The sequence below is a fragment of the Mesoplodon bidens genome (assembly GCF_964165515.1).
Source record: "Mesoplodon bidens genome assembly, chromosome: 19".
In the NCBI taxonomy this organism is placed as follows: Eukaryota; Metazoa; Chordata; class Mammalia; order Artiodactyla; family Ziphiidae; genus Mesoplodon; species Mesoplodon bidens.
Window position 1 is genome coordinate 17,220,324 of NC_138179.1, and position 27,996 is coordinate 17,248,319.

The 27,996-nt window shown below is 52.9% G+C and overlaps 2 protein-coding genes across 5 annotated transcripts in view; both read right to left on the bottom strand.

The window, feature by feature from the left end:
• Positions 1 to 2,085: 2,085 nt before the first annotated feature.
• Positions 2,086 to 21,633, bottom strand: INPP5K (inositol polyphosphate-5-phosphatase K). Of its 4 annotated transcripts, XM_081219394.1 has the most exons (13): positions 21,350 to 21,627; positions 20,003 to 20,233; positions 19,436 to 19,543; positions 18,997 to 19,105; positions 15,720 to 15,836; positions 15,188 to 15,363; positions 14,503 to 14,614; positions 13,683 to 13,792; positions 5,219 to 5,405; positions 4,213 to 4,350; positions 3,859 to 3,942; positions 3,607 to 3,711; positions 2,086 to 3,415 (listed from the first exon to the last, which is right to left on the bottom strand). In XM_081219394.1, exons 2-13 carry the CDS (start codon positions 20,158 to 20,160, stop codon positions 3,356 to 3,358), a joined length of 1,464 nt encoding a protein of 487 aa, XP_081075520.1. In that variant the 5' UTR covers positions 20,161 to 20,233; positions 21,350 to 21,627; the 3' UTR covers positions 2,086 to 3,355. The 4 variants fall into 4 exon arrangements, with proteins under 4 accessions (XP_081075520.1, XP_081075521.1, XP_081075522.1 ...); XM_081219395.1 differs by lacking the exon at positions 3,859 to 3,942 and having other exon boundaries at positions 21,350 to 21,633; XM_081219396.1 differs by lacking the exon at positions 20,003 to 20,233.
• A 1,056-nt stretch (positions 21,634 to 22,689) lies between these two features.
• PITPNA (phosphatidylinositol transfer protein alpha) overlaps positions 22,690 to 27,996 on the bottom strand; it is a 40,856-nt gene continuing 35,549 nt past the window's right edge. The window contains exons 11-12 of the mRNA XM_081220051.1: positions 26,300 to 26,368; positions 22,690 to 25,248 (exon numbers count right to left, since the gene is read on the bottom strand). Coding sequence (XP_081076177.1) covers positions 26,324 to 26,368 — 45 coding nt within the window. The 3' untranslated portion in view covers positions 22,690 to 25,248; positions 26,300 to 26,323. The remainder of the gene's footprint in view (positions 25,249 to 26,299; positions 26,369 to 27,996) is intronic.

The window sequence follows — 27,996 nt, forward strand, 5'->3', positions numbered from 1 at the left end:
GTAGGAGGCCTTTCTCCCCAGCAGCTCCCTGGCCAGGCCTCTCCCACTGCCCTCTCGCTGGTATCAGCTGGAGAGCACAGTGACCACTCCCCAATTCAGAATGTACATCCTCCCTAAGCCAAGAGGATCCATGAATAGGCACAGTCCCCCCCCCCAAGCTTGTCCGCCTCCCACAGCAGCAGGTGAGCCCCTGGAGTTTGAGGCACCAGGCTGCTGGGGACTGGCCATGTTGGGCAGAGGGGTTAGCTGGAGAGGCAGGAGGGCATTGTGAGGAGGCCCCTGTCCCACCCTCCTCTGGAGCCTCAAATGCTTGAGGTTGGTTCCTGGGTGGCTTGGCGTTGGGGAGCCTTAATCTTGTTTGCCCCTTACTTTTCCGCAGCACCCTCAGGTGCTCCCCACCCCCAAATGTTCCTGTTTTTCTATCTGTATTGTTGCCAAATCACAGCTGACACTTTCCTGGCCTGGGACTGAGCCCTCGGGTCTCCGGCCATTCCTTATAGGAAGTGCGAAGGGGGAAGTGGATGGGGAAAGCGATCTTTCCAGAGGAAGATGCTGGCAGGGGAGGGGTGGAGTCCAGTGGGCCTGCGCCGCCGGCCCCCTCGGGCAGGCACCTTTCCCTGGGCACCCTTCCTTCCCTCCCCTCAGCTTCCCCCGCCCAGGAAAGGCCAGCAAAGCTTCCTTCCTTCCTTCCTCTGGGAAGCACATCTATCCAGGGCAGGATCATCCCCGGCAGCCACACAATGGCCCTTATCAGCCGTGGAGCCAGGCACAGAGACCCAGCGCGCACCAAGTCTCACATATTTCCTGTTTCCACCCAGCGGGTCAGGGCTGGGCCCAGAGCGGCCATATCCTGACTGGGGCCAAGAGGAGGGAGAGCACCCCCCCTTCCCCTTCCCGCCTCTCAATCATTGCTGGACTCACCCCTCCCTGCTAACAGGAGGCAGGGGTAGGGGTGTGTGAAGACTTAAGGGCAAAGGGGAGAGGTGGGCACCTACAAGACAAGCATGATCCAGAAACATGAGAAACAGGGGGACCCCTGGAGTCAGGAGCCCTGAGGTCCAGCCCCAGGGCTACATCAATCAGAACGAAGAGCTGGATAGACTGTTTTGTTTTTGTTTTTTGCGGTATGCGGGCGGGCCTCTCACTGTTGTGGCCTCTCCTGTTGTGGAGCACAAGCTCCGGACGCGCAGGCTCAGCGGCCATGGCTCACAGGCCCAGCGGCTCTGCGGCATGTGGGATCTTCCCGGACCGGGGCACGAACCCGTGTCCCCTGCATCGGCAGGCGGACTCAACCACTGCGCCACCAGGGAAGCCCTGTTTTTGTTTTGTAATTGTTCTCTCACAATAATCTTGTGAACCGGAACATTGTTTGTATTTTACAGAAACTGAGACTCCTAGAGTAGGGTAGAAGTGGAACTGTCATTCGAACCCAGGTCTTGAGCCCATTCCTGTGTTTCTGGTCTTGCATGACACCACAGCTCCCTGGCTCAGTTCGGCGGGATCACGCCACTCCTCTGGGCTTTGGCTTCCCCGTCCACACATGAAGGGTGCTCTGTAGCAGCACCCACGATGGTTGTGCGTGAGAAGGAAACAGGTGGCGAGTTCAAGGGTTCAGAGTCCCTCAGGTATGTGTGTGTTGGGGGCAGGGATAGAAGCTATCGTGGGGACCTCGGGGTACAGGGATCTGGGGCAGAGGTGGGGCAGAGAGAAGAGATGGTGACATTTTTGGAGAGCTTAACCCAGGACCAAGGCTCAAGACTAAGGTGTGAGGGAGTGCCGGGTGAGGAGGGATGAATCGGTGAGAGCAGAGTATGCACATTTTCTGAGACTTCAGTCCCAAGAAATCCATTCTACCTGCTCAGCAGCAGAGTAAATGAAGTGCCCAACAGCATAAGAGACATGCCCCACCTGGACCAGGGACTTGGAGGGCCACCATCCCAGGACCTCATCCCATTCCCATCTGGGCAACATCTGTCATCCTCAGACATGGTCTAGTCTGGATAACAGGGCCCTCGTCCTGGAGTCTAGCAAGGGCCCAGGGGCGTGTGCCCGTCCCCACCACTATCATGAAGGAGTCACAAGTGTAAAAGCCATGTTTCTAATTATCCCCCAATGCAACAGTCACAGAACACAGATGGCCATGGCCTGCTAGAAGCCAGAGGGACAGTTCCTGATGGCTCCCAGGGTGAAGTAGGAATGCAGAGCAACTGGAGTGTCCCTCAGTCTCAGGTCATAGGCTGGGCGTTAATAGTCACAGAGCAGGCTCCCTGAGGTGTCTTCTCCTCGGAAACAGGCTGTAGAGTCAACGGCGGCTGGAGGCAAATGGTGGGAGTGGGGCCGAACCGTGTCCACACAGCAGCTGGAGAATGCCCTCTGAAGACCCCCGGGCCAGATTCTCCAGAACATCTTGATTCTGACTCTCCTCTCCGCCTGGCCCCACTTCTAGGTCCCAGAGTGGTCTAGACAAAGGGCAAGTTTCTGGCCTGCGATGGCAGGCGAGGGTAGGGGAAGACGACCTGGATGGGGCAAGGACCGCCCTGGAAAAGTCTGTGGCCGTAGGTCCTCTACCACCTGCCAGCCCTTCCTAAGAGGGCAGGCTGGGGGCATGGAGCCTGATCCACTAGCAGAAGCGAACCTGAGTCCAATCCTCTGCTCAGACCCTGGAACTTCCTGAGTTGGACTCCTTGAGCTGGGGGTGGGGGTGGGGGGGTGTGCTGCTGGCAGAAGGACACACATCAGCCTGCCCACAACCCCTACAGAAGGGCCTGGGTGGAGGGCTCCTCCATCCTGCCGACTTAGTCATCTGCTTCTGCTGAAAGCAGGGATCCCAGGTCCTCTGCCCACCCCTCAGGGGGACAGGCAACGAGACGCCAAGCCTCCTGGAACCCAGTGCTACGTGGGCCAACCAGGCTCCGCAGCCTGTACAAATGGGAGCATCTCCCCCTCCCAGGCAGCCTAAGGCCCAGGGTGGCGTGACAAGAATGCAGGCCTGTGCCAGATGGGGCATGTGCCTGGCAGGCCTGCTTGGGCAGGACTGGAAGTGTGTGTGGGGGGAATCAAGAAATGAGACGCAGGCCGGAGGGTCCTTCCCACATCCAGTGGACTGTCTAGATCTTCACTGTTGACAAACTAGCTGGTTTCACTCACACCTCAGCAACAAAAACCTGTATTTAAGGGGCCGATTCCAGAGATCTGGACTGGAGAGAGCAAAGGAGTGTGGCTAGAGGTCCCCCTGGGGGGTGGAGGATACCGCTGCCTCCTCAGGGGGCCGGGCTGGGCCCTCAGCACTCCTGGCACTGGTAGGCAGAGCTGGCTGCCAGCTCCAGCCTCCGCCCTGGATTCACTCTATCCCGGCTCAGATCTGTGATTGGGCTTCATCCAGGGGGCCCTCCGCCAAGAAGGAGCGAGGATGGATCTGCAGGGGTAAAACAAGCAGTGAGCGGAAGGGGCGAGGGCAGGCTTCACCCCGTGCCTTCTGTCTCCCCCATCCCCCAAAGGCTTCGGCTCCATGGTGGAGGTCGGCTCCTCGGCCCGTGGCCTCAGGGAACTGGTGAGGGGCTCAAGTCTTCTGGGCTACCCTTCCTCTTACCCACCAGCAGCCATTACCTTGAAGGGAGTGCTTATCCCCACCACAGAATGTAGGTTGTTGCTATAGTATAAAAGGAGAAACTGATCCTCAGTCTCAGGAATGTCACTAATGTCGATGTACACCTGGAGGGAAGGACAGACGGAAGTGGATCAGCTCCACGGCCCCAGGCCCCATTCAGCTCTCTGCTCCTTCCAGAAGACAGGGGAGAGGTCAGACAAGCCCGCCTGCTGGAGATGTGGAATACCTATCTCAGGAAAGGGGGCAGGTACCTGGTTCAGCCCGTCGCTGAAGGAGACCTGGTTGTCCCTGACCCAGACATACGACACGTAGTCATTAATGTGGCGCAGCCCCACCTGCGGGAGGGGGGATCAGGCGGGTGGTCAGTGGTGTGGGAGGACACGGGACCCATGTCAAGCCCTACGGAGAGGATGGTGTCATGTCTAAGGCTGGCCGTCACACCAGCTGCCTCTTCCCCTGCACTGCTAGCCCCTCAGTGGGCAAGGACCCTTGGGGTGGATGAGGGTAGCTCTGCAGTCTCTGTGCCCAATTCCCCTGAGCACTCAGAGTAGATACACCGGTGGGGGGGTGCGACTGATGGGCTCCCTGCCCGCCTACCACGTCACCTTGTACAGGCCAATCCAGTCCCAGGGGCTGCTGAGGAAGTCTGCGGTCAGGGAGTAGCCGATCAGCATGTCGCTCTCCTTGGTGCACGGGCTCTCGGGCAGCAGGGTGACCAGTGGGGCAGATACCGATGGCTTCAGCTACGCACAGGGGCAGGAAGGGGTTGACGTCCCACAGCATCATTCCCTTCCCTGAGACAAACGTCCTTACTGTGCCCTTGCAACGGTCAGGGTCAGTGGGGAGGGATGGAGGGGCACCCACGGGTTAACTCTACTAGGCTGCCCTTAGAGTACCAGACCTTGGCTGGCCAGCTCGAAAGAAGGGCCAAAGGCTGATCGGGGATGGCTGGCCCTGCCAGGAGGACGAGACTGGGGGCCGGCTAGGTAACCAAGCAGAGAGCCAAGTGCTGAGGAACGTCGGAGTGGGGGAGATCAGGGGCGCCGCTGGCGGGTTGAAGAAAGAAGCCAGGGAGTTGCTCACAGGCCCTTCACGGTTCCTGATCCAAAGGCCCAAATCCAATTTGGGGGCCTCTGGTGAGAACAGCTACAGGCATGTGGAGGAACACAGTAGTATAAAGAGAGACAAACAGTAAGAGGGCAGCCAGCAGCTCAAAGGAGGTGAACACCACCTTGGTCATGAGATGGCAAGATACAAGGATGGAGGGGGCTTCCTTTGCAACCTGAGCCTGATAGGTGCAGGACAAATGAAAGCAAGTCCTACTTCCCATGGTAGGTAATAAGCATAATGGAACTCAGGAGCCCCAAGGGACAGTACCAAGAGGAAATGGAAACCTACTGACAAAGGGTTTGAACACATTTTTGACAGACAGAGCCATCAACAGCTCCTAAGAAGAGCTGGGATACCTGACCCGGGAGGAAAGGCAATCATGTCCTCCCACAGGTCTCCCCTGGGGCATCTGCTGACATGAGAACCCAGGGCGGGAGGGTCTGGGGATGTGGCCCAGCATGGCTGCTCCTCTGCCAAGTGCCGGGCAGCCCAGAAATTTACCTCCAAGTCAAAGGTGCTAGTGACAGGCTTATGGTCACTGATGCTGTACAGCATGTGGCTGACGTAGCTCCTCAGAAACAGGGTGAAGTGGGGGGCTGACAGTGTCGGGGTGTGGATGGCGGCCTGGGGCTGCCGCTTCAGCCTCCACAGGATGCGGTCGGTCCACGCGGGCTTGCGCTTTTTCTCACTGGGGGTGGGAGGAGAGGAAGAATGGGGAGAGAAGGGTTGGCAGGTGAGCAGGAAGGGACCCACGAGCTTGCTGGATGCCCTAACACCAGGGCCTGTCAGCAGTCACGAGACCTCCCTGGGCCAGAGCTGGAGACCAGCACGGCAGCAGGGTGTCCGATGGAACCAAAAGTATGCTGGCCTTTGTCAGACTCAGCCAAGGACCCTCAGTAGACTAGAGGGTCACAATCAAATTGTGACTCAGAAACATCCCGTTTAAAGCCTTTATTATTTCTTGAATAAAGGCAGCAGAACATCAAAGAAGCTGAGGTTTGGAATTTGGAGTGAGACAGACCTGAGCTGGAATCCGGCTTCCCCCATACTAAAGACCTGACCTTAGGGAAGGAAAGGGAAGTATTTAGGGAACGCTCACTACATGCCAGCAACCAGAACTATTTATTTCACTCTTCACAAGTGGAGAAAATGAGTCTTGGAGGGGAATTAACTTTCCCAGTCACACAGCCACTGAGTGGTAGAGCCAGGACTCAAGGCCAGCCAGCATGACCACAGAGCATGTGCCCTTAATCACCAGGCCAACCCCTCTTAGGCCTCAGCTTCCTCATCTGTAGGATGGAGATAATAGTAGTTACGTCATAGGGTTGCTGAGATGATTGAATGAGATGAAACACAAAAAATGTTTAGCACCATGCTTCGTACAACATAAACTCTCTGCATACACCGGCTACTGTGATGCTTTGTTCTCAGGAGTCAAGTGAAAGACCTCCCACCTGTTCTTTACTCACCAGCTTCCCTGACGGGCATAAAAGAGACCATATAGCTTGGTCAGATGATTCGCTGCTTTAAAACCTTTAAAGAGTCTTCACTGCTTCCAGAATAAAGCTCAAGTCTCCAAATGTGGCTTTCAAGGTGCGCAGGAGTCTGACACCCCTTGTGCTACCTTATCTCCCTCCTCTGCCCCAGACCCACCTCACCATGGTGAATGTCTCAAGCCTCTGGGCCTCTACTCTTACAGCTTTTGCTATCTATAACTCCCTTTGTCACAGGGAGAGGCCCAGTTCCAGTGCTGTTTTTGTCATAAAGCCGTCACTGACCTCTCTGCTTCCAAAGCATTCTACACAAGTACACCTATTACAGTATATTGTAGTTCACTGTTTCCCAGTCAGCCTATCAGTTAGCGTGTAAGCTTGGAAGGTAAGGACGGACTTTTGGCGTCTCCTGTGTATCCTCAGCATTAGCACAGAGCCTGGCATGCAGTAGGTACTCAAGAAGTGCTCCTGAAACCCAAAGAACTAAAAAAAAAAAAAAAAAAAAAAAACCCCAAGCTCATTCTCCTTCCTCAAAAATGCCCACCTAGGGACTTCCCTGGTGGCGCAGTGGATAAGTATCCGCCTGCCAATGCAGGGGACACAGGTTCGATCCCTGGTCCACGAAGATCCCACATGCCGCGGAGCAGCTAAGCCCGTGCGCCACAACTACTGAGCCTGTGCTCTAGAGCCCGCGAGCCACAACTACTGAAGCCCGCACGCCTAGAGCCTGTGCTCCGCAACAAGAGAAGCCACTGCGATGAGAAGCCTGCACACCACAACGAAGAGTGGCCCCCACTCGCCCCAACTACAGAAAGCCTGCACGCAGCAACAAAGACCCAACGCAGCCAAAAATAAATAAAATTAAATCTTAAATGGTTTTAAAAAAGTGAAAAATATATTTAAAAAAAATGCCCACTTATGCAAAAAAACAGCCCACTTAATCATTTTAAAAAAATAATTTATTTTATTTTATATATTTTTGGCTGCATTGGGTCTTCGTTGCTGTGCACGGGCTTTCTCTAGTTGCGGCGAGCGGGGGCTACTCTTCGTTGCGGTGCGCAGGCTTCTCATCGCGGTGGCTTCTCCTGTTGCGGAGCACAGGCTCTAGGCGCGTGGGCTTCAGTAGTTGTGGCTCGCGGGCTCTAGAGCACAGGCTCAGTAGTTGTGGGGCACGGGCTTAGCTGCTCCGCGGCATGTGGGATCTTCGCGGAGCAGGGCTCGAACCCATGTCCCCTGCACTGGCAGGCGGATTCTTAACCACTGCGCCATCAGGGAAGCCCTACCCACCTAATCTTAACATATACAGTTTCATATGCTTATAATCAGTTTGAAATTCTATTTTTGTCTTCTGCTTTATTCACTTACTATTTTAAACAAACACTTCTGGTATACTTCCATCACTTCAATAACAATATGGTTTTCCAGCAATAGAGGCAGAATGGTGCCTCGGTGGTGAACTCTGACTCTAGTATCAGAGACCAGTTGGGCAAGGTTCTGCCCCTGTTAATTAAGAGCTATGCGGTTCCAGGTTAGTGAATCTGGGGAGTGGTGCCCTTGGAGAGGGCATGGTAGCTCCTTCCCCTTCCCCATACCTTGTCCTACACATCTCTTCCATCTGCCTGCTTCTGAGTTATATCTTTTTACAACAAACCAGTAACTTAGTTTAAAAAAAAGCTCTGCCCTTGGGCAAGTGACTTCATCACTCCAAACCTCAGTTTCTTCCACTCTTAAGATGGGGTGACAACAGTGCTTACTTCAAAGAAACATTGTCGAGGGAGTGGTCAAGAAGTGGGAACTAGGGCTTCCCTGGTGGCGCAGTGGTTGAGAGTCCGCCTGCCGATGCAGGGGACGCGGGTTCGTGCCCCGGTCCGGGAGGATCCCACATGCCGCGGAGCGGCTGGGCCCGTGAGCCATGGCCGCTGAGCCTGCGCGTCCGGAGCCACAACAGTGAGAGGCCCGCGTACCGCGAAAAAAAAAAAAAAAGTGGGAACTGGCTAAACCACCTCTCCTCGGGGCTCCTGGGTTGTTTCAATCCTTCACTCTTCTGAGGAGTGTTCAGGGGATAATTGGAATGTGGTATTCCCATCCCAGAGACAACAGACACTCAATCTCCAAACCAATCTTGGACATTCAGTGCCTAGCAATTCTTAAAACTTGGTAATGAACCACATGAATGTACCACTCTCCCTTTCAAAGCATCCTCCCCACCTCCACTTCCCTATTATGGTCAAGAGCCCATACTTGCTGTCCCGTCAGGATCCTCCCCAAGTCCTGACCACAGCCTGACTCTCCTTCCCCCTCAGTACCTCAGCTTGGCTCTCCTTCCTCCTTGGGACCTCAGCCTGTCTCCCTTTCCTCCTTTTCCACACTCATCACTGGGCACCTGTATTGTTCATTCTTTCAGTGAGCTTTACTGAGCCCTTATTATACGCCAGGCAACTGGGGATCTGCTAAATGGGATTGACAAAGTCGTTGACGAGCTCGTTTAACAAACAAAAGACAAGGAACAAATAAGCAAAATAAATATGTACCAACTAAATATTATACATTTCCCTCAGTTCTCCATTCCTAATAATAACTAAACACGGGGTCCTTCTGTGCATCAGACTGTTCCAATCCTTCCAACACTGGAAGAATGCCACGGGTCACATTTTCCTTCTTCTCCAGGACACTGAAGTTGAGCGAGGTCACCCTATGCAGGTGGGAGCTGGGTGCCTGCCCACGTTGCTGACTACAGAGTCAGTGCTCCTTCCACTGCACCCGTCTCCTCCAGCTTGCCCGTGGTGACCGATTCCCAGTGTGTGTCACCAGAGCCGGGTCTCACTAATGCTTCTTTTTAAAAAAATTAATTTATTTACTTATTTATTTTATTTTTGGTCATGTTGGGTCTTCGTTGCTGCGAGCAGGGGCTACTCTTCGTTGTGGAGCATGGGCTCTAGGCATAGGCGTGCGGGCTTCAGTAGTTGTGGCTCGCGGGCTCTAGAGCACAGGCTCAGTAGTTGTGGTGCACAGGTTTAGTCACTCCGTGGCATGTGGCATCTTCCTGGACCAGGGCTTGAACCTGTGTCCCCTGCATTGGCAGGCGGATACTTAACCACTGCGCCACCAGGGAAGTCCCATCACTAATGCTTTTCTTGGCTGAATGGTCGTGACTGAGTACAAGAATTATCTCTGGAGCTTACAGGCACACCTCGTATCTTTGTGCTTCACTTTTCTTGTACTGCGCCGATATTGTGATTTTTACAAATTGAACGTTTGTGGCAACCCTGCATCGAGCAAGACCATTAGCACAATTTTTTTTTTTTTTTTTTTTTTTTTTTTTTTTTTTTGCGGTAGGCGGGCCTCTCACTGTTGTGGCCTCTCCCCTTGCGGAGCACAGGCTCCGGACACGCAGGCTCAGCAGCCACGGCTCACAGGCCCAGCCGCTCCGCGGCATGTGGGATCTTCCCAGACCGGGGCACGAACCCGTGTCCCCTGCATCGGCAGGCGGACTCTCAACCACTGCGCCACCAGGGAAGCCCAATTAGCACAATTTTTCAAACAGCATTTGCTCCCTTCATGTCTCTGAGTCACATTTTGGTAGTTCTTATAATATTTCAAGCTTTTTCATTATTGTTGTAACGGTTGACAGTGATCTGTGATCTTTGATGTTACTATTGCAAAAAAAAATTATGACTTGCTGAAGGCTCAGATGATGGTTAGCATTTTTTTTACCAATAAAGTATTTTTAAATGAAGGTATGTACATTTGTTTAGACATAATGCTATTGCACACTCAACAGACTACAGTATAGTGTAAACATAACTTTTTTATGTATCAGGAAACCAAAACATTTGTGTGACTCTCTTTATTGTGATATTCGCCTTACTGTGGTGGTCTGGAAGCAAACCCGCGATATTTCTCAGGTATGCCTGTAGTATGTCTTTACTTTCTAAAAATTAAAACCAAGTAGCTCTGCAGGATTCTCCTGGCTTAAGAGCCTAGAAAACTTGAGCCAGTGTACTGACCCAAAAGTAGTGATGTGTTCCATTTTGGGGTCTGAGAGCACTTTTCCTTTCGGCTCCCTATGGCCGAAGATGGCTTCTAAGTGTCTCGCTGAACTCTGGACTCGAGTCTTGAATAGATTGATCTTAACATCCTCTGCTCACTGCCTAGCAGAGAGGTGGACTGGGTTCCTGTCCACTGTAACAAAACCATTGCAATCCCTGACTTTAAAAGGATTTCCTGCCCTCAGCCCTTTCACCCTCCCGTGTAATGGAGCTGACCTCGTTTCTCATTACATCTTGGCTCCGGGATGCTGCCGAGGCTGGGCAAAGCTCCGTACCATGCCCTGCATGCAGCTCAGTCCCTCTGTACAGCGGGTCAACTCCACTCAAGATGCCTCTCACCAGCGCTGCTGACTGATCAGAATGCCTGCGCTCCTTTCTGCCTCCCTGACAATAACTCTCATTGACTCCTCCTGGCTTCAGCTGCCCGCCTCCTTACCATTTGCTTCACCCTCCTTCGGCACTTCCACACAGAGTTCTGGAACCTTCTATGGGCCAACTCCTGGACTTGAGAGTGTTTATTTGGCTCTCTCACTCTGGGTGGGTCCCTCTACTAGACTGGTTGCTCCTTAAATGCCTTATCTTTTCCTTTTGTCCTCTCAGGCTCCCAGTTTAAACATATGCCAGGCACTACGCTACACACCAGGGACGGTCATAAATCAGATCCGGTCTCTGTGCACTGGGCATTCATAGCACAGCAAGAAAGGCACACTGTGTTTTAAAAGCAACACTGAAAGCATGGTGTGTGCAAGGCTTGCAGGCAGCATAAGGAAAGGAGAGAACTCTCAGTGAAACGGGCAAGGGTCAGGAAAGGCTTTTCAGATGGTTCAGATGATGTCTGAACTGGGCTTTCAGGATGAATAACAGACTGAGCAGACAGGAATATTTCTGTTCACTATGTGGGGCTCAGGCCCTGCCCACCGCAGGAGCTCCCAGCTCGGAATATTTCAGTTATGAGGTCCCCCCATAAGGCCCCTGTTCCTGTCCAGACATTCCTTCATTTCCTGGGCTCCAGGCAAGGGGAACTGGATTCACACAGACTCCAGTTCAAATTCTTGCTCCGTCACTTACTCTGTTACTACCTTACTTAGATCTTCTGAGACACAGTTTCCTTATTTGTAAAAAGTCAGTATCAACAGCATTTACCTAATGAAGATACAGTATAAATGAAGTGAAGTGATGCGGGCAAAGCACTCTGCACGATGCCTGGCCCATGGTCAGCACTCAATAATGTCAGTCACAATGTGGATTATACCTATTATGTGGAAATAACAACTGCCTTCTCCTTAGCAAGGCTTTGCTATCCCAATCCTGCCCTCCTTTCTGCTGCTGCTGGCAAGACTGGCTGTGAACCCAGAGGCACTGTGGGCTAGAGGAAGGCATCGTGGGCAACACAGTCCAGAGAATTGGGTCTGAGCCCCAGCTCCGCCATCGCTAGCTGAGCCACCTGGGTAAGACCTTGAACATCTCTGAGCCTCTCTAGGCCATCTCATAACTTCCCGTCTCCTGCTGGTTTCCCTCCCATAACCAGGGGTGTGGGCCGAGGGACACCTGGCCAAACGGTCTGTCAGCGGCTCTCTTCCTGCTGGCAAGTGAGGTTTTGAAGTCAATTGGTAGAGGGTCCCAGCCCCCAAGGCCCCAGCCTGTCCCACTGAGGCCTGACAATTTCCACAGTGAGTCCATTGGACCCTCATCTCCAGTGGATGGCTGGGGAGACTGTCCGCTGTGGACCCGGCCAGCAGGCCAGCTGGAGCCTGACCTCCGCCCTTCTTCCTGGCTTGTACTGTAGCTCAGGCTGGACCCTGTTTCCAGTGTTCGTGGCCTCTTCTTGTGTGCACTGCCCTGGCTGTGACCCCACTCTGCCTTGCTCCACACACCTGAAATGGCTCATGCTCTCCCCCTTGCTTGGTGGGGACATTGCGGCTCTGCCACACGGCTTCCAGCACTGGGCCAGCAGCTCTTCCTCTCACCCCAGGCTGGCTGTGGGCATACCTACTCACCTGCTAAATCCCAGAGGCCTGGGCCGCCCTGGAGGTGCCTCCTACCTCCCTCATGAGACAGTCCTGCTACGGGAATACATGAAGGAGCTGCTCCGGCTGAAACAAAGAGCCTCATAACATGTAGGGGGTTCTTTTTCTTCAAAGAGATGAGGATTCTTGCCCTAAATTGGGCCAGGGACCTCTTGCCAGAGCTACTTTTGCCACTCTGCCTAAGCCTAAGGTTTTGGTGGTCACTTGGCCCTTTCTCAGCTTCTGAGAAAAGTTTTCAGTAAAACTGCCACCTGAAGACATGAATCTAAAAATAACAACAGGGACTTCCCTGGTGGCGCAGTGGTTAAGAATCCGCCTGCCAATGCAGGGGACACGGGTTCGAGCCCCGGTCCGGGAAGATCCTACATACCATGGAGCAACTAAGCCCGTGCACCACAACTACTGAGCCTGTGCTCTAGAGCCCACGAGCCACAGCTACTGAGCCCACGTACCACAACTACTGAAGCCCGAGCGCCTAGAGCCCGTGCTCTGCAACAAGAGATGCTACTGCAATGAGAAGCCCGCACACAGCAACGAAGAGTAGCCCCCCGCTCGCCGCAACTAGAGAAAGCCCGCGTGCAGCAACGAAGACCCAACACAGACAAAAAAAAATAATAAATTTATATTAAATAAATAAATAAATAATAAAATAAAATAAAAATAACAACAGCAGTTATCACAGTGCTTACCGGGTGACAGGCACTGGTCTGAGCACATGCAAGGTCTCATTTAATCTTCAGCCCCGTGAAATAGGTATTGTTATCATCCCCATTTTATAGATGACAAAACTGAGACTTAAATACCGTGTCCAAGGTCATACAGTTGATGAAGGGCAGAGCTGTGCTTCTAACTACCAGATGCACTATCTCCACATTGTTCCCCATTAACTGCCCCCCTGACAACTACTACTTCACCTTCCTAAATAGTACCCGACCCACTCACAGCTGGGGTAGGGCTATGTAATACCAGTAATTGGCTGAGCCAAGCTTTCTGCCCCCGTCTGGGTAGGATCAGAAAGTCCTGGGGAGCGGGGACAACGGGGACAACATTCAGGGGCAGGGGTTCCCAGAATGCTGAAGTACAGTCCCCTCAAGTCAGCAATCAACCGTCTTCCCTCCCCTTTGGCTCTACCTGCCCTGCCCCCAACCCCTATTCCTGCCAGCACTGTGTCTCCCCTTCCTGCTCTCCCTGCGGACAATCTGGGACAGCTCCCACAGGCAGCATCTCATGAGGGGGGTGGGTGGTGCCACTCCTGAGAGGTGATGGCTGGATCTATTCCTGCTTCCCCGACACTTCTATTCGGAGGCAGCTCCCACTGCCACTAGGGCCAGCATGATCTGACTTCCCAGGCCCAGACCTGCGACAGGCTGATCCTCTCCTGGTGGAGCCCCCTCACCTGGTGTCATAGTTGTTGGAGTTCTTATCAAACTTGTAGGTGGGCGGGAAGAGCAGGGGGCCCTCCTGGAACTCCCGGAGCAGCGGGTCGTGTCTCTTGGCAATGCTGAGCTGGAGGGAAAGGCACATTCCCATCTCCCAGCAGTCCTGCCCCAACGGCCCGGCACCACGCTCCAGTCAAGGGCTGGCACATGCCATCGCAGTGGGGCAAGAGTCAAACCCAGCCACTCCACCTCCTCACTGCCCCAGTGGCAGCCTCGGCACCCCAGCCCCCGGCGCCCTCACCCCCGGGAGATCAGCGGGATCCTTTTGAAAACATTACCCCATGGTCCCAGGGGAGGCAGCTGCCTGCCTTTTCCCAGTTCTTGGACTATAGGGACCAGGCTCTGAATTCCACCTCCCTGGCAACCACCAGCAAACGTGTGTCAGAAGGGAGGCTGGGGTAGCCAGGGTCCCCCAAAGGGGTGGTATCTCATCCTCTAGGAGGCAAGCCAGGCTGGGGGTGGGAAAGACAACAGGGACACAAGAGGGCTGGCGATGGTGCAGGGCCACAGCAGGCCGAAGCCCTTCTCGCTCCCTAATCTCACGCACACCCAGTGGCTGTGTCCTCGCTCCTCCAGCTGGAGACTGGGGCGGCCGGACAGGACTGGCTGCCCTACCGGCAGAGGTCAAGCCCTATTAGACCCCACCCTGCCTGGGAACAGGGACTCGGGCGGCCTGGGAAAGGAGAACAGGCACTAGAGAACCTCCCCACATCTCATGTTGACCTCCACCCACCACGGGCTCAGACCACCCTTCGCGGCCCTCCCCTCATCAGATACCTGATCCTTCTCCCACAGGTCACTGTAGCACTGATTTTTTATGGATTCCCGAACAAAGTGCAACCCAAAGTCCTCAATCCGAAAGTTCATGTCTCCAAACCAGAGAATGAGGCTTCAGAAAGAAAGGAAAGCAGACGGCCTGAAGGTTTGTGACGAGGTCAGAAAAGGCAGGACCACAGGGGTTCTGGCCACTCACTGCAGGGCTGCCGGAGAGCAGAAAGCTTGAGGGGTGGGTGAGAAGATCAGGTGAAGACAAGAGCAGGGCCCAACGGGACTGTTCTCACGGCCCCCACCCGCCACCATTTAAGCTGAAGAGATGGGCCCCAAGGGGCACGTGGCAAATATGGAGCAGGCCCTAGCCCTCCCTCCTCAACTGGGCAACAGGCAAGGCTGAGAACCAGCCCTTCCGGGGACCTCGGGAACCACGAGGTTCTTGACCTGGGATGTTCGGAAGTGCCCAGAGCTTCTAGGCAGGGCAGAGGGGCCAGGGAAAGGGAAGGTGTTCCAGACCTCAGGTAGGCAAAGCTGCAGAGGAGAGCAGATGGGCTGTCAAGAAGGAGGCTGGGAGAGGGTGGGAGATGGGGCGGACTGCCTCTGGCTGGGGAGCAGTGACCGGGCAGAGCACGCTTGCCTGGGCTGGCCTGGGGGAGAGGGCAGGGGCGGCAGTTCACAACGGCATGCTCACTCGTGGTCCAGGATGTTGGGGATATCCTGTGCCTCAAAATTCTGCATCTCCAGGATCCGGTCAAAGTGCTCCAGCCGCTGGTCATTGTTGGCCATGTGGGGGGGCAGGTGGCAGTTGATGATGCTGACATAGTAGCCGTAAAACTTCAGGAAGATGTTGACGCCCCCTTTGTTCCCCTGGTAGGTGGGCAGGAGGGTGGGAAGCCATTCTAGGGGGGACACACCTCTCTTTTCCCATCCTAGACCTGAGGGCAGATGGTCTCACCTCCTGTGGGGTCTCCCAGAGTCAGACACTCAGCTCCCAGAGTGGCCTCTCCATCCACAGAGCCCAGCTCATCCACCTGCCATCCTAGGGATGCTAAGTGTCTGACCCCCTGAGGCGGGAAGGCGGCTATGCAGGGCACTGGCCTGGACAGAGTGCCAAGATTCATTTCACCCCCTTTTTCACTTGCCCAGCTCTAAAGCCCCCAGCCCTGCCCATCCCAGTGAGACGGCCCCCCAGCTCTTGACTCAGACAACAGCTCAGTCCTTACCCAGTACCCGAAGAGGCCAGTGGGGGTGGATTTAGTAGAGAGGATCTGGATAAAGGGCAAATGCTGATACTTGGCAAAGATCAGTAAGAGGAGCCCCTGCATGCGGACACTGGAGACCTGCAGGACAGAGGGGCAACGGTCATTCGTGTCCCTCCAGGCCCTGTGCTGGGCGCTCTAGAGAGCCCTGATCCACATGGATGTCCTGCGCCAGGGGTCTATGGCATCTCAGTGCAGATGGAGTCTCAGCTGCCAAATGATGCATTCTGGAAGCTAAGCGAGTTCCAGTTTCTGCTCCTGGGCTTGGGGGTGGAGGGCAGAGAAGACAAGGCTGCCAGGGACTCCCTGCCATCAGGAAGGCCCCGACTCTTCGGCCCTGGCCCAGGCACGGTCAGGTGCTTTTCTCCTCAGTGCCTTCCTGAGTTTCCATGGGTACTGTGCACCGGGGCTCAAAGAACTTCAAAGATGCTCTATGGGACAGTGGCTAAGGGCCAGATCTGGGTTCAAATCCCAGCTCGGGCTCTAAGTATTTGATATTGGGCAAGTCTCAGCCTATTTTCTCATTAATAAAGCAGGAATCTATCTCAAAGATGCTGGATTAACTGGCAGTTATTATTTTTTTGGTTTAGGGATTCTTGAAAGTAAATGCAGGGAAGAAGCATGAGAGAGCCTTCTAGGGTGCTGAAAATGTTCTGTATCTTGATTTGACCAGTGGTAACATGTTCTGCATATACATATAAAAATCCACCTGGGGACTTCCCTGGTGGTCCAGTGGTTAAGACTCTGAGCTTCCACTGCAGGGGGCACGGGTTCCAACCCTGGTCAAGGAACTAAGATTCCACATGCTGCGTGGCGTGGCCAAGAAAAAAAAGAAAATCCATCAAACTGTACACTTAATTTCTGTATACATTATAGCTCAGTGCAAAAAAATTAAGAAAATGCTACTGAAAAATAATATAGACTGTGGGCAGTTGGTGCGTACGAAGGCCACGCAGAGGTGATGAGAGCGAGCGCAGAGGACGTGTGTTCACAGATTGGGGAGAGTAGCTACCGTCCACTGACACAGTGCCTCGCGCATTTAATCTTCTAGCCAACCCTTCAAGGCGGCTCCGTCCCTGTTCTGCACATGAAGGACCGAGGCTCAAGGAGACTACGGAACCAGTAGGACTACCTGGATATTCAAAGGACCAGGACTGCCAAAATCCCTGCTCTCTGTGGCCGCGGAGGTGGGGTGGGAATGGGCCAGTGACCCTCTCTCTCAGCTGCAGGCTGTCTACACCCACCACCCGAGTAGCTATTTCCGGAGCATGAGGTGCAGAGGCCAAGGAGGAAATCCCCGGGTGGGGAGTGTGTACTGGGGCCTTCCAGGAATTATGAAACTTGATCCCACAGGCCAGGAGCTCTGGGACGGTGGAGGAGTCAAAGCAGGGGGAACCCCAAATCCATGACCGAGGGAGGGAAGTATGAGAAACTAGGGTTCGGCAGAGGTTGCTACAGATGTGTCCCCCGCCTCACTCTCCACCCCCCCCCCCCCGTCTCGGTCTCTCCCCTTCGCATGCAAATATGACGATGGAAGTGGGTGAAGGGCTGGGCTAAGAGGGACTGATTCCCAGGGAGCTGATAAAGATTCAGGAAGAGTTTCAAGCTGAATCTGAACCCATAGAGCGGGTTGGGGCGATGGGCTCTACCACAAAGGCACCAGCCTGCTTCGTGAAGCCGCAGGGAAGGGGGTGTGGCGCAGGGAAGATGGATGTGGGGGTGGGGCTGTGGGGAAAGGCAGGAGGCTCCGAGGGGAAGTTCCAGTGGAGGAAATGAAGTAGGAGGAGCTAAGGAAGGGATTAGAGGGAGGTGGCTGGGAGCCTAGTAGCTGGCCAAGGGGGTCAGCCCCAGGCTTCTCAACCCGTGGCTGGCAACTTCTGGCTAAGGAATAGGCTGCAGGCAGGGCTCGCCCTTCACCTCCACTCTCGGCCGGGGAAGAAAGGTCATCTAATTTGGGTGCCAGGCCCTCAGGCTGCTCTCCCAACCTCAGGAGGCCGCATGGATAGAATGAGCTGTGTCCATGCCGCAAGATGAGCTCACTTCCTTGGCTCAATTCCATCCTGCCAAGCCCTTGCCAGTTAGCCAAGGTACAAGGAGGCCTCCAGTCTTGGAAAGGCAGTGGGTGGTGAGAGAGAAGCGGTTCTGCCCTCCGAGAAGGTCCAGCTCCAAGTCTGCAGCAAGAGGCCCGAGTGTGACGTGGAGGGAGCCGAGGGCTTGGGGGCTGGCATTTTTTAGCCTCAGCAGCAGGACCAAACCATGTCTGCCGTCCTCCTGGCTCTGCCCTCCTCGGGAGGACTCACAGCTCTTGCTTCAGCACCCTTAGGCAAATTAGGGTAACAGAATTAATTCTGAAGAAATCCAGTCACCCAGGGAAGGGAAGAAAGGAATTCTGGTATTTCCAGGAAGCATTGCTTCTTGGAGGCATTTTGAGTGGGAGTGTGTTTCATCCCTTGGCTGTGCAGGGCAGAAAGGTGAGATCCAGCAATCTAGAGCCTTCCTGTAGATGCTCCTATGGTCTAAAGATTCCCCAAAGAACTCTGGCCCTACAGACTGAGAACCTTTTTCCTCCACACCTGTGTCCCCTCTCCTAACCTCTTCGCCCCTAAGAATTTGAGGTGCATATCCCTTATGATCAGAGGATACCCTCTGATACCAGCAGGCGAGTCGTGGGATACGTCAGCCTTAGAGATCATCAGTACAGCAATAAAGTACAGTAGCCAAGAACATGGGTTATTAAGTTTGAAAGATCTGGATCTGAACCCCAGATATCCTGTGAAACCTCTGAGTCTTGGTTTTACCCATATAATACCCATATTTCAAAAGAGTTAAGATTTTTAAATAACGTATATAAAGAGTTTGCTTATAATGCTTAACACCAAGTAAGCACTCGATAGATGGTGGCAGTTATTATGCTCCGAGATTTCAGGCTGGGCCTGAGAGTAGAGGTTGGAGGCAGGGGGTGGGGTAGGCACTGAGGTGTTACTAAGCCCCGCTGCACCTCCCCAAGGAATTCTTCTAACCTGAAAAATATCAAGGTATTAAACTAGGGGTTCCAGCTCAGCTCCAGCTACCTCTGAACACACAAGGCAGGCAGGAGCCCCAGGGAGCCATGTGTAACTGAGGTTTGGGCCTTTAAATAAAAGGGACACAGCATGAAAGCTGGAGTGCGAGACCAAAGGACTAGGGATTAGTGATAAGAGATGAGACACATTTCCCAATTGCCCATGAACTTATAAGTTACCTTGACGAAGCTCAGAGGGGAAAGCACATCCATGAAGAAACTGCTCCATGGGTCTTCAAAGGCAGTGTCAGAAAGGAGGCTCATGATCCCACAGTTCATTTCCTGCAAACTGCCCATCTCAGGTCAGAGGCTTCCCCCTGGCCTGGAGGGCACTGCCTCTGCCGCAGACATTTAACACTGCCCTCAGCCGACTTTCCAGCCTTGGGCTCTCAGGACCATGGTCTCTCCCTCCCCTGGCTGTTGACTGCCAACCCCTTGCCATTGCTGATCCAGGACAACAGACACTGCCTGGCCCTGATGCAGGCTGAAAGCTCCTGGCCTTCAGACTCCAGAGTGAGGGTGTACAGGTTACAGCAGTTCCCCACAGGGACAACTTGGGACTGGTCAGGCTTACCTGATCTCAGATATAGGGATGCGTGACGGGCCTGCAGACACCTACCCAATGACATACACGTCCAGATTCAAGTTCAGGTTGTTCAGCTGAAGCAGATCACTGAGGTCTGGAGGGGGTGCTGCAGAGGCCACGTTCCATGTCACGACATGTATGCTGAGAAGGGAAGCCATGGAGGAAGGAGGATGAGCCCTCATCCAGGTAACAGACAGGGGGCTGCCCCTGCTAACGGCTGCACCACAATCCGCTGTAGTCAGAATGGGAAACGTGTGTTTCTGCATCCGGTGGAGGGAATAGAGCCACTGAACTACAAGCCCTTCATCTTCACCTCTGTCCCCGAAGCAGGAAATTCCCACCCTGGATTGGCTCCTCCGTGCAGGCATACAGCTCCCTACACCTGGCAGCACTGGTGCTGCTGACACTAGGAGAGCTGCCAAAGCGGGGCTGAAGGTTTCGGAGTCAGGCAAGGGAAGGGGTGTGGATGGGGTGGACTGTCAGGAATTTATTAATTCCACCAGCCCTTCATCTATGGCTCAGTCAGCAACTTTCCACCCCCACTCTTCAATCCAGGGGATCCTACAACCACCAGAAAGATTCTGGAGGTTCAGTTTTCACCTTGTGAGAGGCCTTAGTACTGCAAGACAGGGGAATTTCAAAAATAACAGAGATAACAGCACCACCTTTCCTTCTTCACTCAGCTCTGGAGCACAACCAATTCTGCCAAGCATTTCAGAAGAGCCTAAGAAGATTCTGAATAACAGGTTTCTCAACATCTCTCTCAAGACTCTACCCTCTTTTGGGAAAAGTCATCAGTTGGATAACATCCACCTCAGCTTCACATAAACCCTAGGGAAACAACAGATCTAATCAGCAGCTCAGGGGATGGAGAGACTTGCAAACCTCTTCATTTGAATAGTGACAGTAATGCTCCCAGGAAGCCCCCAGATTGTGCTGAGTACAGAACAGGCAGGGGCTACAAACCCTGCAGAGACCAAGAAGAACCACCAAGCCTCAGGTGAGTCCTAGGCACACCGTAAGGAGGAGGACCTGTAACAGTGGAAGATGTAGAATGGGGGCAGAGGGGGGAAGGAAAGGGCAGGATGTCCTCAAACATCTTTTCTCCACCAGACCCTGTTCTTAGAGGTCCATGTTCTAAAGAGCACAAATTGAAGAAATTCTTGGCCAGCTTAAAGCAACTTCCTGCCCCTCCATAGGAACATCAACAAAACAATACAATAACCACCTTCCCAGGCACTCAGCCAGAGGTTCCGTGCTTCGTTTGTTTACGGTCTCCCCCTGCTGTCCAACGGAGGATTAAGAGGCAGCTCTTTTACTCTAAGGCTCCTTGTTTCCCCAGGGACCTGCTCTAAGTGGATGGAGAGCCAAAGCCGGGATTTCTTGTTCCCACTTTTAGGTCCCACGATTAGCAGCAAATCCTTGCATCGTGACCGGCACTAAGTTGGTGATTAGCGTTGTTCCTCGTTAAAGAACAAGCATGAGACCAGGCTATTATCACTTCACTAAAGGATCTTATCTAAATCTGATTTTGGGTTTCAGGAGGGCACAACGGGGTCAGGAAGACCCCATGATGTATGTGCTGATCCAAAGTAAGAACAAGGTTTCTACTCTAGAGCTAAGGGGAGAGTGCTTCGTTATGTTTTTAACTTCTAACAGCCCAACACTGCTGCCTCCTCCAGAACCCAACTGGGCCACCTGCTTGGGGCGTCCAAGTGGGAAAGAACTTGGTGGCCCGAGTTTGGAGGGGGCGCGGGGTTCGAGCCCAACATAGCCCTCTCGATACTGGCCTGGGAGGATGTGGGAGGCCTCTGAACTAGAAGCAGCCCTGTAGGTCTGGCCCCTTCTCTCGCAGTCTGGTTCTGCCCCAGCCCCGCAGCCCGGATTGGGTCGGAGGCAGTGATCCCGCCCCGAGCAGGCCGGCCTGCCCGCAGTCGCCTTCCTCACCTGAGCGTCCTGACTCTCAGCTCGGTCTGTGGGTTCATGGCCGCCATCGTCCCCACGCGGTGGCCCGGCCGGCTCGCGTCTCCCCGCCGCAGCCTGTCCTGGCCCAATCTGCCCCCCTCGGGCAGCAGGTGCCACCGACCAGCTCCCTCTCCCGATTGTTTTTCTTCCGGATTTCGACCCTCCGCCTCGGCTTCCGTAAGAGGCGGGGTCTGAGCGCACGGATGGCTCTGGGTGGCGGGCTCGGGGGAAGAGGCGGAACTCTCCAAGGAGCGCGAAACGGTGAAAGGCTGAGGGGAAAGGGGCCTAGGGGACGGGGACGAAAGAGAGGCGTGTCCTCGTGTCACCAGACCCCGATACAACACTGCCCCGCCCAGCGGCCGGGGCGCGCCGTGGCCCAGTCACCGCCCAGGCGGCTCCCAGCGTGCCTCGCGCGAGGTCGGCCTGGAGGGGCCGTCTTCCGGCGGAAGCCGCCGCCTCGGCCCGCCCCGGCGCGTCGCGTTTCACTAGCACAGAACGTGAGGTCTCGGCCCTCGGCGCTGTCTCCCTCCAGGTTCCCAACGTCCCGAGGGGCAGAGGGCGAGGGGAGGCGGCGCAGCCACCCACTGTCCGGCCTGTAATCCAGTCTCTTTCCCAACTACAGGTAATCTCTCTCCTCTTGGTCAGTGAGCGCCTCCATTCTCCACTCTCACATTCAAGTGTTTTCCGCTCTTCAAACTCATGCAAGCTATTACACATTGGACTTTTGGGGGCTCCTGGACTCAGAAAGCTATACATCAGTGAACGAAAAATAAGTCACTGCCTCTATTTACGACCAAACATGAAATGAAGATTATTTACTGTGCCAAAGACTAACTATGATTTCCTTCAAATCACTGGTTCTTAATTTCGGGGAGGGGGGCGGGGGCAGGACAGTGCATGGGATTCCTCTGAAGAACTGATGAGAGCCATGACTCTCCCCAGAAAAATGCACCACAACTTTACAAACAAGCTTCATGAGGTTTACAGACTCAGAAGCCAGGGTTAAGAACTCCCTTAAATAAATGTTTTCCTTGGTAGGATGGGTAAAAGAGGGCGATGTGGAGAGGAGGGGAGACAAGAGCAAAAAGGAAATGCTGCCAGTAGAAGATGGCCAGATTACTTTCAGAAATGTGATATTTGCATAAGTAAAATGATAAGGGGATTGTTTTAGTTTACAGAAATCAACATGCAACAATTTTCAGAGATATCCTGTATCTTTCGAATCCTTCCCTGGTAAAACTAGGGAGATCAGCAAGAGTTTGAGGATACCTAAATTGTAAAATGGACATAAGGACATCACCAATAAGCTGGACTCCAGAAAGCTCTGTCTAGGATTTTATTAGACTGCTTTTTCCCCCAATATAAACCTATATTGGAAGATTGAGACAAAAAGGCACAAACTCACATTAAATAAACAAGGTAATCTAATCAGTTCTACAAAGTGTATTTTGTAAAAGAAGTAGCACTAGGAACCAACCAAAATACGTCAGGGAGTCCCAGCAGGGACTGTAAGAGAATTTGGGAAGATATACACATGTCCACAACACTGACCCTGTCCCCAGCCTCTCTCCATGAGAAGGCCAGAGCCCAGCACCCCTCCTACAGAGGCACTGCTGCTTCTAACTGGGACTGCGGCCCTGAAAGCAGCTGGTCTGAAGGGGCGTGGCACATCCTCAGGTACTACCCCTGGAGCTGAGCCTTGCATCATAGCCCCTCTGAGTGCTAGTCAGTTTGGGGGGTGGGTAAGGAGGGAAGGGGGATACTTAAAAGAAGCCAACACTGCTGCCCAGCAGCGACACTATCCATGGGGACGGAACAGACCAGGCACGTCCCTTCTTATGTTGATGTGGGCTGGAGCCCCAAATCCAGCTGACCTCAGGAAACACCAGTTCAGCTCTTGTGGATGCTGAACTGGGGCAACAGGTGGAGGTGGGAGGAGCCAGAGAAAAGGCCGACAAGGAGCAAGCCCCGCCCCTAGAATTGGAGTGATATGTGTGGATCTCAGAGAAGAGCTGAAGGAAGGAGACTGACAACTGCTGACCCTCAAACCACATAAACAATAGTCTGCCTAGAATATCACCGTTTGTTTCTCCCAGGCTAACCCACATCTGGACTTAACTTAGTTGATGAATGTAAGAAGGGAAAGCTTTAAGCACAAATATAATTATAGCTAATACAGAGCTTGTAGGAAAACATTTATATTTTTCTCCAGTAGGAATGTCTATTCAACTTTCCCAGTCAAATAAATGCTACCAGCAGTTGGGATGCTAATAACCAACTGAATTGCCCCAGATCCACTACTATAGACCCCACAAGGTGAGGAGACTGTGACAGGATATCTCCTGGCCCCAGAGGGGGCCTCAGTGAAGGTGGGAGCTAACCACACTGAGTCTGTCCACCCTTACCCCAGGAGGGCCACAGGGAAGCAGCCGTCAGGAAGTCACAGGTTTCATCCTGTGTGACACTCCCTTATTGCACTTAGAAATGAGTAAGGCAAAACAAACTGACAAAAACCTAAGGACAGATCATCCCATCCTACTTCTCACTCCCCCAACAGAGATTTGGTCTCGCATTAGCAGTTGCACCCAGGCTAGCATGGGCTTGAGTCACTGCACACTTGGCCAACAAACTTCACAAGGTTTGGGAAATGTCAGGTGACACCTCGGCTATCTCAGATTCTCCCACTGGGAAGGCATACTCGGGCTCTGCCAAGTCACAGGGAACCGTGAAGCACTCGGCAGCTTCTGCTCCCCTGGAGCCTGGACTTTCTCACCAGCCAGCTTTGGTAGAGCTCCGGACTACGATCGCTACTTGCTTTTGATTGTCCAGGGCAGAACTCAGCATGGGGGCAGGACGAGCTGAGTTCTTGATCCCCAAATTTCCTTTCCAGCAACGGGAGACATGGGGGAACATGTTCTGGGGAAAAGCTTTTTGCATGCTTGTTTTGTGCAGCATGAAAAGATCAAGACCCATTGTGTCCCGACCAGCCTCAGACAGAGGATAGGAATCTAAGAAAGCACAGAGAAAAGGGGATTATTGCTGAGTGGCAGCACCAGCCCAAAAGGGAAGAGGAGCGTGGACATACAGAGCTCCTCGGGGGGCAGACTCAATTCTAAGGGCCACACAGGACAGTTCCCTCCAGGTAGAGTTGACCCGGGCACATTATGGGCTCTGCGGAGATACAGAATGGGCAACAGGAGGGCCAAGAAACCATAGGTATTTCTAAGACTAGTGACCAGAGATGCAATGCCTGGGGCAGGGGTTATTTGTATTTGTTTAATGTTCAAAACAGGCTGGCTGGGCCTTGGGTACTTCCATGGTGCCTAGAGCACTAACAGTGGGTTACTGGGAGCAGAGGTCAGAGTTAGGAAGCCACATTGCTGTTCTGTGGAACTGGAGGGGAAAAAAATATGTATTTCTAACTCATCCCTTCTCCCCAGGTGAGCACTCCAAATTGCAAAGATCTGCCCAGGAAGCAAAATACCTCAAGTTTATCCCAAGGTTGAAAACTAACAAAGTAAATCATTTAAAATCACCACATCACAAAAGGCAGCTATTTTGAAAGACTAAAAATGTCACTTGGAAATAAAGGGGGCGGGGGCACACAGAAATGGGTCAAGAACACAATGGTTGGAGAGGGAGGAGCTGTAAATACAGCCACCTACACGCCACATATCTCAGAGGGGCGGGCTCCCGCACACACGGGCTTCGTAATACCAGACAGTCTATTTGTTCACAATGTTAAAGGGCATCTAGAATTAACTACAGTAAGGGATCAAAGTTGCCTGAAGAATGGGCACAGAAAGGCTGCGTCCGAAGATGGCCTGTCACTCAGGAGGGTGGAGCTGCTGGGCCTTCCTGTTGACCACTGTCTTGCAAAACTAGAAGAGAAATACAATTATTAAGGAAGCAACAGAGGAAAATAGAAACACACTGTAAATCATTGATGGGGGAATTGCAAAAGGAGGAAGGATGCCAGGCAGTGTGGTGGGGGGCTGTGGGGGGGGAGAGGAAACTAAGGTCCAAGCAGTGATGAGAAGCTGGCATCTCCTCAATCCACTTCATCCTACCGTTTTATCTCCCAGAAGTTCTCCTCAAGCACACGGGGCAGGGAGAGTGAGCAGCGGTTTGCTTCACTGCTGGTGAAAGCCCAGGCCTCCTTAGCACCGTAGTGCTAGAGGACGACCGGGCTTTATTGGATAACATAATTTTCTCTCAGAGCCTGATGGGAGCAGGACCAGGCTTCTCATTCCATGCCTAATCCCCTCTGAGCTGCTGGAATAACAGCAAGTCTGGAGGTGTGCAGGACACTGGGTAATACAATGTAGGGTCTTGGGAAAGAGTGACCACGTGAAACAAGAGACATCCCATCCTGGTCCTATGACCTGGGCAGAAACACTCTCCAAGTATCTGAAAGATGCTGCCTCTGAACTACTCTGTCTGGGATCAGAGGGTATAGAAAGAAAGGAAATGAAGCACCAGACCCAACAAGGACCACTAGGAAAAGCTGTCTGGACAGCAAATTTTCCAAGGGAGAGGCAGGGAACAGCTCTGGCACAGCGGGGTACAGGGAGCACCCAGAATGCCAGCCTCAACTTGACATGGCTCAAGTTACGAGAGGAAGAGTAATTAGGTGCAGATAAGCTTTGATTCTCATCCACTGGCCCCACCCCAGCCGCACTTCCCACCACCCTGTCCTTGTCTCTGAGTGGTTCTTTGTATAATCACATAGATCCCTGAAGTGTCTTAACAGCATAACCTCTTCCTCTTTTCGAAGCCTGAGAGCTATTAAGCATCGCAATCATCATTAATACTAGAGGGCAGGACGAGGAGAGAAGCAGGCCTTCTGCCTCCAGGGTGAGCTGCTGAGCCTTGAGGACCCAAACCGATTCTGGCATCTACGTCACGCTCAGTGAGAAATGCGGTACGTACAGTGCAGAGAGGGGGAGAGTGGCTTTAGTCATCCGCCGTCATTCCTTTCACTGGGTCCTTCTGTCTCATCTGGAACAGAAAAAACAGGAAAAATGGAAGGCTTTTGCTGTTGATGGGACTCTACAACAAACACATTCCTCCTCCTTCTCAATGCTGCCAGTGGATAGGGTAGAGCATTTTTTGTGCACAAAGCAAACCAGAAGAATAGAATTGTGTGTTCACACAGCCAAAGCCATACTATTTATAGCTCTGTCATTGGTCCCACCATCCATGATTTCCATTTCTCTCCCCTGCATCTCACCGTTGGGGTTTAGTTCTTAAGCTCCTCTCTTTCTCTCATTCATTCAACAAATATTTATGAGGCATCTTTTTTTGTGCAAGGAACTGCTCCAGGCCTGAACCAGCCTGAATTCAGCCGTGAACCAAAACAGGCCAAGTCTCTGCTCAAGGAGCTTAAGCTCTGGGACAAGGTGGGGGGAGAAGGAACAAACTATGCCGGGTGGGGCTGCGGGCTGCTGGGACGGAGAGACTGTGGGAAAGTGCTATTTTATGAGCCGGCTGTGGAGGGCCTCTCCGATAAGTGACATTTGAGTAGAGACCTGAAGGAAGTGAGGGGGGAAATCCTGTGGGCCCTCTGGGGGGTGGGGGACAGGGAGCGTTCCAGGTGGAGGGAACAGCAATTCCCTCTCCTGAGCTCTGCCTAGAGGCTTTGCCTAGTCAGCCAGGTGGGCAGAGTTTGGCACCAGAGTTCGGCATCAGAACACAGGGGTCGAGAGTGCAGGGAGTGGATCTCAGCTTGGCAGAAGTGCGAGGCTGCTGGAAAACAGCATGGGATCTTCTCTGGAAGCACTGAGTGGTCCCTTACCTGGCACCTTCCAAGCAGCAGAGGACACAACTTCTTGTTGGGGATACTGCGGTGGCCATCTCTCTCAAATCCTTTCCAACTTGAAAATTCTATTCTAATTGCAGGATGTCTATAACATGTATGTTTTAACTTCCCATTAGATATGTCTTCATTATCCGTGAGTTTTCTGCTCAACTTTCATTCTTTACTCATTCAACAGCTTTTGAGCACATAGAGCATAAGCGCTGGAATCAAACTGCCTGGATCACATTCTGGCTCCATCACTAAATTGTGTGACCTTGAACAAATGACTTCACTGCTAAGCCTCAATTACTGTAATAATAAAATAGAGATAATAGTACACATGTCATGGGGTTGTGGGGAAGATTAAGATATTCACGTGGAGTACTTAGCACAGCAGAGTGCTTGGCACTCTGTACATGTTATCTGTGTTGTTAATGTCTTTGTTCCAAACAGTGTAGTGAAGGGGATGTGTGTGTACACAGCTCTCAAGAACCTGCACTTTTAAGCTACAGCCTCCTCAGTTTTTGTTTTATTCACTTGACTTAAATACTGCCACACTGTGCAGAGATCCTATCTCAGTAGTAGTAGTTCTCCCCTGGGAAACATCTTCAAATACACTCTCTGCTATGTTTCAAACCCGTGTCTATTGTTCGCACCCCCTTGCCCCACCAACTATTATAATCAGTAAGTCCATGTGGAACCTGGACATGAGAAAAACATTCTCCTGGTCCTCCCCAGAGGTTCCCATAGTCACTCCTTACTGACAACAATTACTGTAATTACACCTAAGGTCTTAGCTTGGCCTTTTAGGCTACAGTTTCCTCAGACT